Source organism: Tamandua tetradactyla, chromosome 19 (genome assembly GCF_023851605.1).
Source record: "Tamandua tetradactyla isolate mTamTet1 chromosome 19, mTamTet1.pri, whole genome shotgun sequence".
Lineage (NCBI taxonomy): Eukaryota > Metazoa > Chordata > Mammalia > Pilosa > Myrmecophagidae > Tamandua > Tamandua tetradactyla.
In genome coordinates, this window is record NC_135345.1 from 69,356,513 (window position 1) to 69,374,453 (window position 17,941).

General features: G+C 33.2%; 1 protein-coding gene across 4 annotated transcripts in view; it reads right to left on the bottom strand.

The window, feature by feature from the left end:
- Positions 1-17,941, bottom strand: part of UBA6 (ubiquitin like modifier activating enzyme 6) — a 127,307-nt gene that overhangs the window by 84,852 nt on the left and 24,514 nt on the right. For all 4 annotated transcript variants that reach the window (XR_013165897.1, XM_077137007.1, XM_077137005.1 and 1 more), the window contains exons 3-9: positions 14,761-14,855; positions 14,237-14,265; positions 10,444-10,538; positions 9,807-9,918; positions 6,606-6,686; positions 5,345-5,467; positions 1,241-1,364 (exon numbers count right to left, since the gene is read on the bottom strand). Coding sequence is in view for 3 of the 4 variants with exons in the window: in XM_077137007.1 (XP_076993122.1) it covers positions 1,241-1,364; positions 5,345-5,467; positions 6,606-6,686; positions 9,807-9,918; positions 10,444-10,538; positions 14,237-14,265; positions 14,761-14,855 (659 nt within the window). In the remaining variant the exon portion in view is untranslated. The remainder of the gene's footprint in view (positions 1-1,240; positions 1,365-5,344; positions 5,468-6,605; positions 6,687-9,806; positions 9,919-10,443; positions 10,539-14,236; positions 14,266-14,760; positions 14,856-17,941) is intronic.

A 17,941-nucleotide genomic window follows, 5' to 3' on the forward strand; every position in this document is an offset into this window, starting at 1 on the left:
ACAAATTCTCTAATATCAATGATTTCAACCTGTATTATAAATACTTAGATGTGGCTCAGGAAACAAAATCAAATACTATTCTTACCAAAGATACTTAAATGGACTCAAAAGCTATTCATCTAAAAAGAATTCATAGCAGAACTCGAAGTTTTCCTCACTAAGGATCTATTTTATAGTTGTTAGGGAAAAAAAGAAGCAATTTCATTTACTAGTTTATGGACTAATTGCACAATCATATTTTCAAGTGCCTTAAAGATAATACAGAATCTCATCTGAACAGGTGTAACCATGCTCTAATAATTGAGCATGATTGTCCAGCATTGCCTTGAACTCTTTTAAATATGGCTAAAGGAAAAAATCACAAATCATACAGATTAACACTATAGCAAATCCATTTTCTTTCATTTCAAGGAGGTTCTAAATATTGCCTGATACTCTTACTATTTTTAAAAATAGTTACTCTTCTCAAACCTCTGGTCTTGTCAACTTTCTTCTCACCCAGACAGAATAATCTTATCTTAGTCCACTGAGAAGACAGACATCTTCAACTTCTTTCCCACAAACTTACAAACTTGCCTGCAGTCACATCCATTCATCCTTTTATCCAAGGCTGCTGAACAAAAACCTATACTCATGTAACATCTAGACAATCTCTACTTGGATATCTCACTGCCATGTCACTCAACAGGCCTAAATTGTACTCATTATCCTCACTACAAAACCTATTTCCTTTTTGGCACTCCCTAAATGAATGGCATCACAACAAAAAAATGACCTTGTTGGAATCTTCACTGACTTCAAAAGAGATAACAGTTTCTTCTTAATGTCGAGGCCCTCACTATCTCAATTCTCACCAACAGCCCTTGTAAAGTATGTCTTTTGGTTTCTTGAGTTCTGTCTTGCATCTGAGCTTTTTCTTGCTTGTCTCTGCCTAGTATACTTTTCCCAAAATAAACTTCAGCTTTCTAACCAAGATACTCTGTCCCTGCTACTACTATCCGCAAATTAGATAGGCTTACTTGCTGAGGCTGGAGTTCCCAGAATGCATGGTATTCTCTTTATATCACCATGATTTAATGTTAACATTGTTTCACTTGGAATGAAAGTTCTGAGGCCAAGAACTAGAGAGCATGTCTCTCTAAATTGATGTTATGTTACCAATTCTGAGCATAATGTATGAATTATAAATGTACTGGATAATCAATAAGTACATATGAATTAATAAAATAAATCAACTTACCAGTTATTTGGTGTGTAGACCCATTTAACCCTGTCATTCCATGAATTTCTCGAAATGTTAGGAACTGTCCTGACTGAAGTTTGTGAGGATGATTTTCAAGACAAGTGACAATGCCAGGATTAGCCTAAAAATAAAAGCAATTTGTTAAAGACACAAGTTTATGCAACTTTGAAAAAATAGGACCATGTTATAAAATTCCCCAAACAATAATATTTCAAATAATTCTCTTCCCTTAGCAAAACCAAGTCTTTAAAAAAAATGTTATGAAATAGTGATGAATTTTTTTATTATAAACACTGAAGAAATAATTTCTATATGGGGGCATATTTAAGAATTGCACACAGAATGTTAAAATATTTCATAGATTCAAAGATGTTTATGACTTGAAAAAACGTATCTAATATAAGTTTTAAAGTCATGTTATTATAAAAAACTTTGCATTAAAGAATGAGAGTCTCTAACTTCAAGTGAAACAAATGTGAGAGAGAAAGCAGAGAAACTGTTAGTTTGCCAGTGGTTCAGCTTGCCCAATGGTTTAAAGTACAGAAATATTGCATAACTCAGCTTATTATGTTAGGAAAAAATAATAGAGCTGACATATATTTCCAAAGAGGATGGATGGGATGGGTCAAAGGACAGGAAATTTCAAATTACATACAATTCTACATGTGATAAAGAGATTATATAATTTAAGCTACATAAAATCAATGAAATTTTCATTTTATCTCATAACTGTGTATATTCTAAACAAGAATCCATACTACCCCACAGAGCTTATTCTAACAATGTGATATTCTCAGGGACAAACTAAAAACCAATCAGAGAAGGTAAAAAGTTGACTATATTAATATGGCTGAAAGAATAACTTAGGTGGAATAATAAATAGTTCCATAGGCAGATAGATACAGAGTATGATTTTTCAATGAGTATTTCTTAAAAAGGGATGAGAAAGGCAAAAAAAAAAAAAAAAAAAAAGCTAAAAGATAGAAGCCCATACACTAACACATCAAACTATGTTATCATTCCATTATATTTGACTTCTTTGGGGCTTTAATATAAGATGATTACAGAAAGTGCAAATTAAGTAAATTATTTATTTAGGCTAAAAAGAACAGTAAAAAGCAATCATAATGAGTTCTACATTTCTTTTAAGAAATAATAATATAAGCTTATATGATATCAAGACAGTTTGGTTAAAAATTCAGACTTTTTTATTTTGGAAGTTAATTAATTCATAAATATCTTACTCTCTCCAAATAAAGTTTTAGAAATATACATTAGGAAAGCCTTTGCATAAAAGATGACATACTTAATACATCCATGATCTGACACAGTCCAGTAAACAATCATAATTTGCGTCTCATAGGAACATGAAAAAGAACAAAATTAAAACCTATGGCATATGCAAATGTTGATCTGTCTATACTAAGTCATATAAAGAGGGAATCCTAGAACACTCCTAACAATTACAGGCATATCTCAGAGATACTGTGGATTAGGTTCCAGAGTACCACAATAAACAATACATGTCAGTAAAGTAAGCCACTCAATTTTTTGCTTCCCAGTGCAGAAGAAAAGTTATGTCTACACTATAGTAGACTATTAAGTATGCTATAGCATTATGTCTAAAAAAACCCAATGTTCATAACCTTAAGTGAAAAGTACTTTATTGCTAAAAAATGCTAAAAATCATCTGAGCCTTTAGCAAGTCAAAATCTTTTTGCTGGTGGAGGGTCTTGCCTTGATGCTGATGGCTACTGACTGATCAAGATAGTGAGTGGTTGCTAAAGGTTGGGGTGGTCGTGGTGATTTCTTAAAGTAAGACAACAGTGAAGTTTGTCTCATGGATTGACTCTTCCTTTCATGAAACATTTCTCTGTAGCAGGTGATAACAGTTTAATAACATTTTACCCAGAGTAGAACTTCTTTCAAAATTGGAGTCAATCTTCTCAAACCTTGTCGTGCTTTATTAACTAAGTTTATATAATATTCTAAAACCTTTGTGTGACTATTCTAACATTGTTCACAGCATTTTCAATAGGAGTAGGTTACACCTCAAGAAACCACTTTCTTTGCTCATCCATAAGCTCAGCTGTTCAAGTTTTATCATAAGATTGCAGCAATTTCCTTATACCTTCAGGCTCCATTTCTAATTCTAGTTCTCTTGCCACTTCCACCACATCTGCAGCTATATCCTTCATGATGTCTTGATCCTGTCAAAGTTATCCACGAAGGTTGGAATCAACTTCTTCCAAACTCCTGTTAATGTTGATATTTTGACCCCTTTCTGTAAATCAGAAATGGTCTTAATGGCATCCAGAATGGTGAGTCCTTTCCAGAAGATTCTCAACTCACTTTGCCCAGACCCATCAGAGGAATCACTATCTGTGACACTTATAGTCTTATGACAATATATCTTACATAATAAGATCTGAAAGTTGAAACTACTCCTTGATCAATGGGCTGCAGAATAGCTGTTGTTAGCAGGCATTGAAACATTAATCTTGTACATCTCCATCAGAACCTCTTGGGTGATCAGCTGCATTGTCAATAAGCCCTTAAAAATTCTGAAAGGAATCTTTCTTTTCAAAGATTCCTTTTGTAGGTCTCAACAGTTGAACTTAAAATATTCAGTAAACCACATTGTAAACAGACGTGCTGTCATCCAGGCTTTGTTGCTCCATTTATAGAGCAGAGCAGACTTAGCATAATTCTTAAGGGCTCTAAAGGATTTTCAGAATGGTAAATGAGCACTGGTTTCTACTTTAAGTCACCAGCTGCATTAACCGCTAACAAGAGTCATTGTGTCCTTTTGAAGCTTTGAAGCCAGGAATTTATTTCTCCTCCCTACCTAGGAAAGTCCTAAGTAGCATCTTCTTCTAATGAAACCTGTTCTGTCTACATTGAAAATCTGTTATTTAGGGTAAACACTTCATCAATTATCTTTGCTAGAGCTTCTGGCTAACATGCTGCAGCCTCTACATAAGCACTTGCTGCTTTACTTTGCACTCTGATGCTATGGAGATGATTTCCTTCCTTATAATTAAAACTTCATGAAGCAGCAGCTGTTAGCTTCAAATATGTCTTCTTCAGCTTTCTTCACCTCTCTTAGCCTCCACAGAATTGACGATTTAGGGCCTTACTGTAGATTAGGCATTGGCTGAAGTGAATATTGTGGCTAGTTTGATCTTCTATTCAGACCACTAAAATTTTCCCCCTATCAGTAATAAGGCCATTCTGCTTTACTATTTGTGTGTTCACTGGAGTAGCACTTATTTCCTTCAAGAACTTTTCCTTCGCTTTAACAACTTGACTAACTGCCTGGTGCAAGCGGCCTAGTTTTTGGCCTACCATGGGTTTTGACATGTCTTCCTCAGTTAGCTTAATCATTTCTAGCTTTTGGTTTAAGATGAGAGAAGCACAACTCTTCCTTTTACTTGAACACTTGGGTTATTAACTGGATTCATTTCAATACTGTAGTGTCTTGAGAATAGGGAAGCCTGAAGAAAGATAGGCAGGGAATGGCCAGTCGGTGGAGCAGTTAAAACACACACAACATTTATCAATTAAGTTCACCTTCTTATATGGGTGTGGTTCATGGTGTTCCAAAACAATTACAACAGTAACATCAAAGATCTCTGATCATCATAACAAATACGATAATACTGAAAAAGTTTGAAATGTGACACAGAGACATGAGACATGAAGTGAGCACCTATACTGCAAAAATGGTGCTGATAGACTTGCTCAATAAAGGGTAGCCACAACCTTTAATTTGTAAAAAAGATAGTACCTGCAAAGGGCAATAAATCAAAGCACAATAAAATGAGGTATGTCTGTAATTAATATTCTAACTTCAACTTAATTTAATGCAACTAAGAAATTAACAAAGTATTTTCTCATGTATTTTCTTAAAATACCATAAAATGAATGAAAAATACTGCCTACTATAATATTTTATTGTAATAATATTACTATTTGTTTATATATCATTATTATTATAATATATACTAATACCATCACTGCAATAATTATTTATTTGAAACAGCAGTCACATCAACTTAAAAAAATGTTTATAAATAATGCACATCAATACAACCATACCTGAGTTATGTTTGAAATGAAAATTTCTTTTGGTTCTTCTCCAGTTGTATCCAAAACTTCAAATTCATCACCAAAATCACAAAACAACCGTGACCATATTCCATGTACATCTGCACTGATGAACTGTGAAATGACAAAAACAAGTTCAAACTTATTTATGTATCTGTATTACAAAAAGTACTACCTTAGGTCCTCGTAGTAATTTCACTTCTAATTAAATATGTCCATTAGAATATAAAGTGAATTTGAAATGGGATAAATTATTTGTCTGTAGATTAGTTAATGAATCAAGTATTATGGTATCTGTGGTTGGTTAGCTAGTATCTTCAGAAATAGGCAACATCAACATATCATCAAACATAAATATTTCTGCTGCGCCATAAAAATCAAGCACAATATATAATGATCTAGCACTGAAACCTTCCTTCTGTTATTCTAGAAAAGAAGGAGTGTCGTCCATTCACCAAAAGCAGTAGAGCTAATGGAAAACAGAGAAGAGCTAAAAGGCTGCGAGTGAAATCAACAGAAAAAGGCTGAAGAAGTGACAGCACAACTCCAAGTCATTCAAGGTAAAAACTGGGATTCTTAAACACAATCACAAATATTTCATTAAGAAACAATTTTTATAACACATGCACTGTCTTCATTCTAAAAACTGCTTTTTTTAATAATCAAAGTTACTTTCAGAATATCTGTAACAAAGAGCAATTTTTATTGTGCAGCATATCTGATCCTACCAAAAATTAGTATATTAACATTTGGCTATAGTAACATGAACCATTAAAATAATTTATACAACTTACTATACAAAGTAGTGGGATGGCTAATAGAACACTGACAAAATAGGTGCACTGGCATTTTTTGAAAATTTGTTCTATTCACTGATGTAATTCCTAGTGCCTAAAACTGTCTGGTACATAGCTGATGCTCAATGAATATTTCTTAAATGAAGCAATGAATCTCTTGAAAACCATCATCAATACTAAGTTTAAGAGATTATGAATTCAATGTTTGTTATTCTTTATAATCCTAACCTTAATTCTTTAATTTTGGCAATTTGCCCTTAAATCAAAATTTAGACCCTTGTTTCAATTTTCTAAAGATAAGAAACGAACATGATATCAGAATTAAAGAGAAGAGTCTTGTTATTGTACTCATGTAGAGAGCTTCTTGTATAACCTATGGTAGAGTTACAGATTCTGATAGTGTAAGTTTTCTTGTTCCTTTGGTTAACTGCCTCATTATTAAATTATAATATCACCTTAATTGGAGGGCATTGAGAACGGCAAAAGTCATTGATCTTCTTTTGCAATGGAAGTCTGATTTCAGTCAACACTACACACTGTTGAGAAGAATACAAGGAATTAAAAGACTAGAAAATCTGTAATTATTTAGGTGATATACAACTTCCAGATCTCAAACATACCCATTTACAATATACTAAAAATATATTATGCTCCTAAAAAATATTATATTGCATTCCATTCTATGGTTAATCTACTTTTAGAAGTAGAACTAACAAATACATGGAAATACCTACCCACGTTTAAACTCAATTATCATCACTGGCTTCACAATTATAGACAAACCATAACATCCTTTATGTAGTTTATATTCTAAGTTATCAGATATTTTGTTTTATATGTTACTGCCTGGGAAATACAAACCTACCTAGCCACCACATTATTATTTTTACGCTAGTTTAAAGGGGTATCAATTACATTTTTAAAGGAGATACATCAGATAGCATAGCTTTCTGACCCAACAGATGTACAATACAATAAACTTTTGCTTTATGATGTCATTAGTAAAACCACTAAGTTCTGGTATTTAAGCCAGCAAACAAATACAATTTTCAATGCTTATTTTAATTTTTAAAGACCACCCTGTGAGGTAAGTAGAGAAGGCATTATTCATCAGATTTTAACATAGGTAAGTGAGGGTTACAAAGGTCACATACTTAAGTCTTAAGGTCATTCAGAGTTTTCCTCTGCTGCCCATTTCCATGACCTGGATGACTCAGTCTTACCACAATGTGTCCAGAAGTGAATTAGTTTTATCTATCTAAATCAGAATATGGTGCTCTTCCAGTAGGAAGGCATTCCTCTATGAATCTCTTGCAGTTCTACACATCTTACTGGATATGCCATGAATGGCAGGCCATTAGTTAGGGTTGTAACTGGGCAAAGAGCAGGCTTGCTTTCTGCTTACTATAAAACAGCAGGTTCCCTGAGCTCAGTGTTATTCTCCTCTAACACAACTTACTACATCTACAGGATCCATCTGAGCCCTCTGTTTTACACTCACAGAACTTGGAGCACAAGAAGAAAGGATGCAAATATGATGTTCATACTTCTTGCTTTGCCGAGTCTGACCCAGAAATTTTGCCTTGCCTCTCTGATCTGATAATTTCATGTATTTTGCCAACGTCTATAAAACCACAACGGGTTAACTCACTTTTTGTAAACAGGATAAAATCAAATCCTAGCCCCAATACCTTGAATCTCAGGATTCATGTTTCATCAATCCTGGGATATTTTCAGCTGTGATTTCTCCGAATACTGCCTTTTCCTAAAATTGTTCTTCTAGAAAGACAATCTTATTAACTGGTCTTTTTTATTCAAGTTCATTTCTATTAACCCCTCTTTCACGTTTTCTCTTATTTTGCTGTACTGCAGTCTCAGTAATTTCCGCAGATCAACCTTTCAACTTACTAATTCTTATCCCAACTGAATTTGTCTACTGTTTAATCCATCAATTTTTAAGACTATCTTTTTCATTTCTAAAAATTGTATCTTGTTCTTTATTACATTTCCCAAAGTGTCTGATTTCTCCACTGTATTTCAATCCCTTCTTTAAGATTTATATTTTTATTCATTCTATTGTTTGTTATATCCACCAACTCCTGAACATGCTGAATTGCTTTTTCAGCCTTGTTATTTGGGATTGTGAACTAAATCTATAAAGAAGATTTATAAATAGAAAAATACTGTGGCCTACTTGGGGGCACGGATATATTCCTTTAGATCTACTTAGTTTTGTGTCTGACACTCTACGGTATCATCTGCTTAATCCTACTTTTCATATTCATTTCTCAGCTTGAGATTTCTTGACTATGAAGGGTTATAAAGTTTATCTCTCAAGATGTGTGAAGGCAGACCTATGGTTATCAAGAAAGATTTTTATTTTTTTACCCAGAGCCCAAGAAAAAAAACAGAGAAGCTTCTTGTTCTTATGGGTAGAGATTTTTCTCATCCACCTTCTTACTATGGATGTAGCTCTATCTGAGGCTCCAGCTTTACTTCAATTACCTCTTGTAGTCAAATGCAAGCCTGCATCTCAGATTCCTGTGTGACCATTAATTCCCAAGAAGCTTGGTCACTTAGACATGTAATCCATCTCTAAGAGTCAACAAAGCTAACAGCTCACTAGTCTTCTTTTAGCTAACTGTCCATTTTTGGTCTCTGAGCATTTTCTTAACATTATTTTCAGCTCAAGCAGTCATTTAAAAGTACATCTGTATAACATTTCTAAAGGTTTTGCAGCAGGGGAGATATCAAGCTATCCAGCTCACAATGGATTATTTCCACTAGTTTTCTTGTTCTTTTTATTTTTATTTTTTTTGCATGGGCAGGCACCGGGAATTGAACCCATGTCTCTGGCATGGCAAGAATTCTGCCACTGAGCCACTGTCACACCACCTTCCACTGGTTTTTAAATGGGGAACAGCATGACTTAATCCCAATGAAAGTCAAGGTCAACCTTGTCACTTTCAGAGCATCCAAAGCACTGGGAATTTTCATTGTTACTATTTAAGGAATTATTACCTATGGAAGAGTGAATTATTTTCTTCACCTCCCTGTAATTATATTAATATTAACCTTGGCCCATCACCTTAAGAACAGCAGCATGTACGTCCCTGATCCTTTAGGCTTGACCATGGAACTTCCTTTGGTCAATGGGATGCTAATGGGAACACAAATAGGCTTGAAATGTGTTTGTGTGGTTGGACTTGCCTTTTTATGCTTCTGTTCTTGCCACACAAACATGTGCTGGGCAGCTTGCTGGTCCCAGAAGAGAGACACATGAAGCAAAATGCACAGTCTAGAGTTCAAACCCAGATGAATTCAGCCTAGAACAGCTGAACTCCAAACGACATACAAATGCATAAGGAAGAAATAATCGGATGTTTCTACAAACCACTGGATTTTAGATAGTTGTTTTTCACAGTATTGTGCAAAGAGCTCACAGATACAATTACTTTGTCAGTAGTTCTTAGACTCTTTCCCTAAAACAGAGTATTTGCAAGGTATTATTCTAATGGAAGTCTTACAACTTGAAATATTTTGTTCTCATCCTCAACACATCCTTAACAACTAAGTTAAATCAGTTATACCCATATTAATGCTTACTGATTTGCCTTGAATCTGTCAATAATAATTAATTAAAGTGGAATACCCACCTGGTATTTATCTAAAAAGGAGAGATCTGTAGTTTCATTGAAAGGAATAGAAGATGATGTGACATGAACATATGGATTTAGTTCTGCAATATGTCGAAGTACAGCATCAGCCCTAAATAAACAAATAAACAAAAAAACCTTTATTATTCTTTCATTCTATATAATCAATCTTTCAAACTTGGATACTTTAATGACATCAGAGGAACCTGACATAGCAAAAAATTTCAATGGAAGCTTAATAAACTGTAGAAAAAAAACAGAAGCCTGTTTTTTGTTTTTATGGATAACTGTAAAATCTTGAGATGTAGCATACTGTAGTATTCCATAGTAAGCTACATATTCCAAAGTGTTTCCTAATAGTTAATTTCAAGTTCTAAGCCCCTTAGGTCTCTTAACAGTTTAGCAATGCTAAAGACCTCCTTTAACCATCCTTCCTAAGTAGCAATCCAAGTGTTTCAAAAATTCCACAAATATAAATAATCAAATAAGTATAAGTAAATATTTATGTATAGTAGTGTGGATTTACGGTGAATAAATTAAATAAGTATGACTGACAAGTTTTCTAGGCACAGAAATATTTCTAGAAGTAGCTGAGAGTAAAAAAAAAAGATACTATATCAAAATATTGTATCTTTACCTGTTTCTTGTATTAACAATATCATCTTCACAGAGAAAGAAGTTGGTTCCTAAATCCCAAGCTTGACACGTTTTTGAATCGTGAATTGTAAGTGCCTTGTTCAAAAAAAGAGAAAAAAAGCTTCGTTAAAGTCATGAATAAGACAAGGATATTCACTATCTCCAATACTATTTATGTTGTAATGAAGGGATTATCCTGTGTAATTAAACAATAGAACAATTAAAGACAGAAGAGTTGGAAAGGATGTAAAATTAGCTCTACTTGCAGATGATGTAACTATACACATATCTGGAAAAAAACAAAAGAATCAATGGAAAACTGCACAGAGTAAGAGAATTTAAACTTAAGGAAAGCAGCATATCATAAAATCAACATACAAAAATCAAGGAAATTCATATATACAAACTTAAAAATGCTCCATGTTCAAAGTAAAAAAAGATAACTGCCTAGTGGGGGAGAAAACAACAACAAAACCATTATAACTTTTATCACAGGATACAAACCTTATTGAAAAGTGGCAAGATATAAGAACATGGAATATCTTGAAAAAGAAACATATATGGCTCTTAAAAATATCTAAAGATATTCAAACTTCTGCATAATTAATTATTTTCTCACTTGTCAGACTGACATAAATCCAGAAATTTGACAATGCACTTTCTTGGTGAGGGTGGTATACATCAGGTACTTGTGTACATTACTGGTAGAATGTGAAGTGACACAAACTCAATGAAAAGGAATTTGGCAATCTCTAGCAAAATAACATATGCATTTATCCTTTCAAACAACAACTCTACTTCTAGGAATTTATCCCAAAGACACACACACTGGGAAAAATACACATGCACACACGCACAATGTAATACCAAAAGATTGGAAACAACCAAAACATCCATCAATGGGGAACTGGATTAATAATATGATATATCCACACAACACATATCTATGCAGCTAAAAAAAAGGAATGAAATACATCTTTATTTAGATTATGGAGTGATCTGTAGGATGTGCTATTTAAGTGACGATCAGCAAAGTGGAGAAAATTATGGTACTTCATCCAAAAAAGGCAAGTGGGATGAATATACAAATATATATGTATTTTATATTTAAAAATTAATGACGAATAAACCGAATTTTAAAAAGGGGTGACCTAATAAGGAGAGGGAAGGAATAGGCAGACAAAGCTAGACTTGGCTTAATATACTCATTTTATAGATCTGACTTTGAATTATATGAAAGTTTCACATAATTGCAAAGCTAAGTAAAATAATAATAAAAAGCAATCCCTAAAAAATCCAAAGTGAAAATGAACAAATGGGCCAAACTGTCTATTAAGTTTATTGCTTAACTACTCAGAGGAAGTATTTAAAGTGACTTTAAACAGCAGCTAATTTTTCTACATAAAGCAGGTAAGATATTTCCAAAGGATAAAAAGAATGGCAAAAAAAAAAAAAAAATCTTAAGCTGTTTACAGTAATCATATTGCTATTAATACTGGATTGTTATTCTGAAACTATGCCATACACACACAGAATATAATATAGACTAAAGCAAATAAGTAATTTAGTTAATGTTATTGGGAGAAGACCTATAGACTAAGAAAAAAGAAATACAAATATAAAGTCAAAGTGGTAAATATCCTCTAATCCTAAACGTGAATCAGAAATTTTAGTAATACCCTATAATACTTAATTTGAAACTCAGAAATTTCAGTGTTTCTTCATGATGAACTAGCTTTGTCCACCAAAGACTTACAGTGGACTACTAGGGTTGTGTTAAAAGGACTCAATAACTTGAAGAGGATCCCAATGACCAAAGACGAACAATCTGAGCATCAATGAGAATAACAACTGCAATAGATCAAAACACATCACATACATATGAATCCATGAGTTTATAGTCATACATACACACCAACAAGTTCAAGTTCACTGGCCATTGGTAGGGGATGATAAGAAACCACTTATCTTTCAAAACTAGTAAATAAAGGGAGGAGGGAAACAAGTATTTATACTGCTTTTCATACATGTACAAACTACCTATTAGTGAAACCAAATAAGTAATGAGTGGAAAACTTTCTACAAATATTCTAGCTACTAAATAAATGAGTAATGATAGATAATCACTGCTGCCCTACTGAAATAACAAATCTAAGCAATGATCATTAATGGCTAATAATCACAAAAGGAAGGACAATGAAGTATTATTACTGTCTCCTGAAGGGAGAATACAACATCACCTATGAAGTAATTTTGCCAAAAGAATAAAATCTGAATATGAGACTTTGAATATAACTATCAATTCATAGGAAATACAGGAGTAGCGGTACAAATAACCTGGCTTCTTCAACAAACTTTAAGGCAGAAAAAAAAAATCAAGAAGGGAAGTTTATAGATTAAAAGAAACCAAGTTCAATATATGGAGTTTACTTGGATCCTGATTAGAACAAATGTGCTTTAAAAAAATTTCATTGAGACAACTGGGCAATTTGAACTCTAACTAGATAGATAGTTAATGACCTGGATAGGCAGTTTTCTAATATGGGTCCAATGATTCCCATTCACTTCCTGGTATTCAGGCCTTTGCATAATAATCCCTACCTCTTCAGTGTGGCTGGGACCTAATGACTTGCTTCTAACAAACAGAATACCATAATGGTGATGGTATGTCATTTCTGAAATTAGGTTACCATAGACTGATTTATCTTGCCAGCACATTCCTTCTTTTACCTTCTTGCTTGTTAATTCTGATGAAGCAAGCTGTCATGTTGTGGGCTGCCCTAACACAGAGTGAGGGCAAGGAAGTAAGTGAGAGTGGTCACTGGCCAACAGCCAGCCAGAAATTGAGACCCTCAATCCAACAACCCAGGAAGAATTGAATTCTACTAATAATCATGTGAGAGTCTGTGAAACAGATCCTTTCCTACTCTAGCTTTGAGATGACTACAGGCCCTGTCAATACTTGCAGCCTTATGAGAGACCCTGAAACAGATGACGCAGCTAAAACATGTCTTATTTCTGAACCCCAGAAACTAAGAGATAATAAATGTTGTTGAAGCCATTAAATTTGGGGTTAATTTGTTTTACAGCAATAGATAATATCACAACATTAAGGAACTGTTACATTTTCAGGGGTAAAAATGTTATGGTAGTTAGGTTTTTTAAAGGCACATAAAATACATTTTTAGAATATGTACTAAAATACTTAAGAATGACATGATAAGAATGTCTGAAATTTAAACTGAAATAATTGATAGTTGGTGGGGAAGAGGTAAAGAATAAAAAGAAGACCAGGGAGGAGTTAAGGAATGGAAAGAAGACTAGAGAAACAAATGACCACGAGTTGATAACTAAATTGCATAATGAGTACATCAGGATTTATTAAGTTATTCTCTCTACTTTAGTATTTTTATTTTTGCTGTATGCTGTATGCTGGGGGTCACATTTCTTCTTCCATGTGACTATACTGTTATTGCAGAACCACTTGTCGATTTCTTTTGGGGGGGAAGGGAGGAATGCATGGGCCAGGTTATCAAACCCGGGTCTCCTACATGGCAAGCAAGAACTTTACCACTGAACTACCCCTATATCTCTACTTTTGTATATTCTTAATATTTTTCTTAATAAAAAAGTTTTTTAAAAGGAGGTAAAAGACAGCATTAAGAACAATTTTGATATTAAATGGAGAAAAAAAATAAGCCATATATAAGTAATATTACCAAACTAATGAGCAAAATAAAAAAAAAAAGTTCCTAACAAATTATTTTTTTGATCAGGGACATTTAGTCACTTACCTTAATCCCTGCAAGAACAATATTCTTTGCTATAAAGGAAAAAGAGAAAGGAATAGCTTAGTAGTATGAAGAATGTATATCAGATCTGTTCATGAGGCTTGGTCATATCTCTTGAGTGGATAATTTTAACGTTTTTGAAATACAAGTTTCTTGCCAAAAAGTTGGAGAATACAGATAAACAAAAAGGAAAAAATAAAATTTTCCATAATCACACCAGCTGGAAACAATCAGTCTTAAAATGTGAAGGTATTGCTCCAGACATGTTTCTAAAAATATATGCATGTGTGCTACCTTAATGAATTCATGGATCTAGGCAATGATTATTAATGGCTATTTCATCACAAAAAGAGAAGCAAGGAATCAATATTGCTTCTTAATGGAAGAAAACTGCATCATATCATGATTAGATCAGGCTTCTAGATCTAATTTCCTTTATATGAAATACAAGGGAAGGAGTTATGTTCTACAAATTATTTAATATTGCTCAAGTGTTACATAAAATGATTAATAAAAATACAGCTTACCAATTTCCAAACCAAGACCACCCATACCACTTAAGAAAACATGGGACTTGGCCATCTTCTGCATTGCTGTGTCTCCAAGAACATACCTCTGTCGGCTATATGTAAAACAACAAACAAAAATCTTCATTAAAATTATGCAACCCTTTAACACTGCTTGCAAACTAATAGTCTTGGACTAGGATCCTGCACACAAAGCTGTTTTGTATGACTTTAACAATGATTTCTGAATTAATTGCCAAATATGTGATATACTTTGAAAAATTAAGATGATTTGCTACCATGGCCCACATTCTACTCATGACAAGAGTAGAATAGGGTTGCTCTGTTTAGATAGGGCAGAGGATGTGCCCTACAGTTTGTCACACTCCCATCTTGTTCCTCTCGTTTACTACCTCAGTGGCCTCTGAGTTTGACATTTCCATTTTAAAATTTTCAGTATATACAGGATTTCATAAGCAAATACTGGTTTTCTTCTCAGAGTTCAGATGACTTAAAATTAAGCAGTTTTGAACATTTTTTAAAATGTAAAATTTGATAAAGTATATAAAGAATCTTGTTAAGTTACGTCTCAATAGCCACAAAGTAGTATTAGGTTGATAATCAAAAACCAAAAAAATACACGTTGGCAATTAAAAAAAAATCAAATGTATGAAAGTAAATAACACAAGTTGATTTGAAAGAACAGTGGAAAACGATGTGATACTACCCTGGAAGATAATGGATATTCCAATGGATTCTTATGAGAATCACTTTAAAAGATGAATTCAGTATAAATAACAATTCCAGAACTTCTTGGGCTGCAAATTTTTCTTTTTGAAATTTATACACCAACACACATTTGCTTAATATATAACGACTGCTTAATTAGGATACTTCATCTTTCTGTATTCAGCATAAAAATCTGAAAAGGTTTCTTGATTAATCAGAAGGAACTTTACAAAAAATAGTTATCTTTGTTATTTTCATTTATTCTCTATAAAATATAGTAAAACCAAGACTTCTGTTTTTATATGAGTACTCAGCACTTCTTTTTCAGAAAGTAAACACATCCATTTATTCATGAAATATTTACTGAACATCTACAATGGTATGTGTGGAACAGCATATTACATATTCTTACCACCTTTGTTTACCTCAAACAGTAATACTTAAATTTGTCTGTTATTGAACTTGATATAAATGGATTCATATTGTATGTCTTATGTCTTGCCTCTCTTGATGGAAATTATGTTTGTGGGACTGATACATATTGTTGCATGTAGTTATTCATTAATTTTCATTTCTGAATAGTATTCTATAATAATAATATATCATTATTTATCTATTCTACAGTCGGGGAGAATTACCAATAATGAAGCTAAGAGTATTCTTATATATGTCTCCCTGGTGCATTTGTGCAAGTTTCTCTCATGTATATACTTACAAAAGGAAATGCAAGATCAAAGTGTATGTCTATCTTCAACTTTATTAGATAATGCCAAACTTTTCCAGGGTTATTCTCAGTTTCACATCCTTGCTGTGCAGGAAAAATTAACATAGCAGTCCTAATCTTTAGAAAGATCTTATTTCCAGGACTTGCATGCCCTTGAAATGTTGTCCGTACCAATAAATTCTACTATAAATATTGGTTTGTTTTTTCTAATTCCTTGGAATAAATTTTACTCCTTAGTCTTCAGGATTATTTTCTCCTAAAACACAAATGTAAAACTTTAATTGCTTTTGAACATCATCCCAAGTTTCAATACCTAATTACTTTCATTATTATTTTCCAGTTTCAATCATGATTCTTTTTAAGGTCCAAATTAAATGAGGAAATCTTTCAGTTATTTTTCTGTTGATTTCTAGCTTAAATTCATTGGGCACAGATACCACAATCTGTGTATTTCACTGTTCAATATTTGAGAATTTCTTTGGTCATATTTACAAATGTTCCACATATTCTTGAAATGTATACTTAACAGTTGTTGGGTATAATATTTTTTACATATGCAGGTTAATTTTAATAATCCTGTTGACGAAATCTTCTGTACCTATTGTAGCTTTTTTCTGCTTGTTCTCTTGATTCTTAAAAGCAATATTTAAAAAATTTCCCACTATGACTATAAAATTGTCTATTTCTCCTTGTATTCCCAGTACCTGAATAGTGTCTGGCATGTAATAATAATAACTAACACTGACTGAGTGTTTACTGTGCACCACACACTATTTGAGTTTTATACATGTATTAACTCATTTAATTGTCACAAAAACTAGATGAGGTAAGTTCTATAATTATTCCCACTTTTACAGATCGGAAATCTTAAGCACAGAGAAAATAAGTAAGTAATAAGTAGTGGAGCCAAGACTTCACCCCAGAAGACAGGCCTCAGCATCAACGATCATAACCATTATGCTACACTACATACAGATTAAGATACACTACATATTGGCGTAGACAACATTTCTCATTTATATATTAGAAAAAAATCAGTTTCCTACCTTAACTCTTCCCTATCCTGATTCCAATCCCTAAGGGCAATTCTTTTAGTTTTTCTTTCCAGTATTTACTCCTTTATTTCTAAATTATATATTTGTATTTTTATTTTATGATTTTTCAGTTTTATATATTACCTAAAAATTCCTATTAAGAAAGATGAAGGATCTTTTCTGAAGTACAGATCTGTTCAATTTCTCCTACTTTAAACACCCCAGATGTTAGGATAAAGTCCAAATTCCTTAACACAAGCCACAAGGCCATTCAAAATCTGGCCTTTGTTAACTTTTATGGTGTCATATCTTTCTACTACTCCAACAAACTCCAGGCTCCATCTGTATTAAATGTTTTCAGTTCCCCAAATGTGGTATGTTCTATTTGGCCTTTAGGCTTCTGGAGTAGTCCTCACCCAATCTTCTAAATATGAATAATTTCTACTCATCCTTTAACGCTTAGCTATTCTTTCTTAAGATAGTGTTGGTGGTGTTGGATTCTTTCTCAAGCTTGGTAGTCTCTCTAAGCTGAAGAGACATAGTTGAGAATTAAAGAGGCTAGAATTTGCAGGGCAGAATACCAAAAAGCAGACAGCTACACAGAAAGAGCTCCAGAGATCTGGAGAGGGTTCCCTTTAATCTTCAGCTGCATACTGATCAGGTCATGCAAATGAGGAAGTAATCTGAAATTGAGAAAAGAAACACCTGAAAGGGT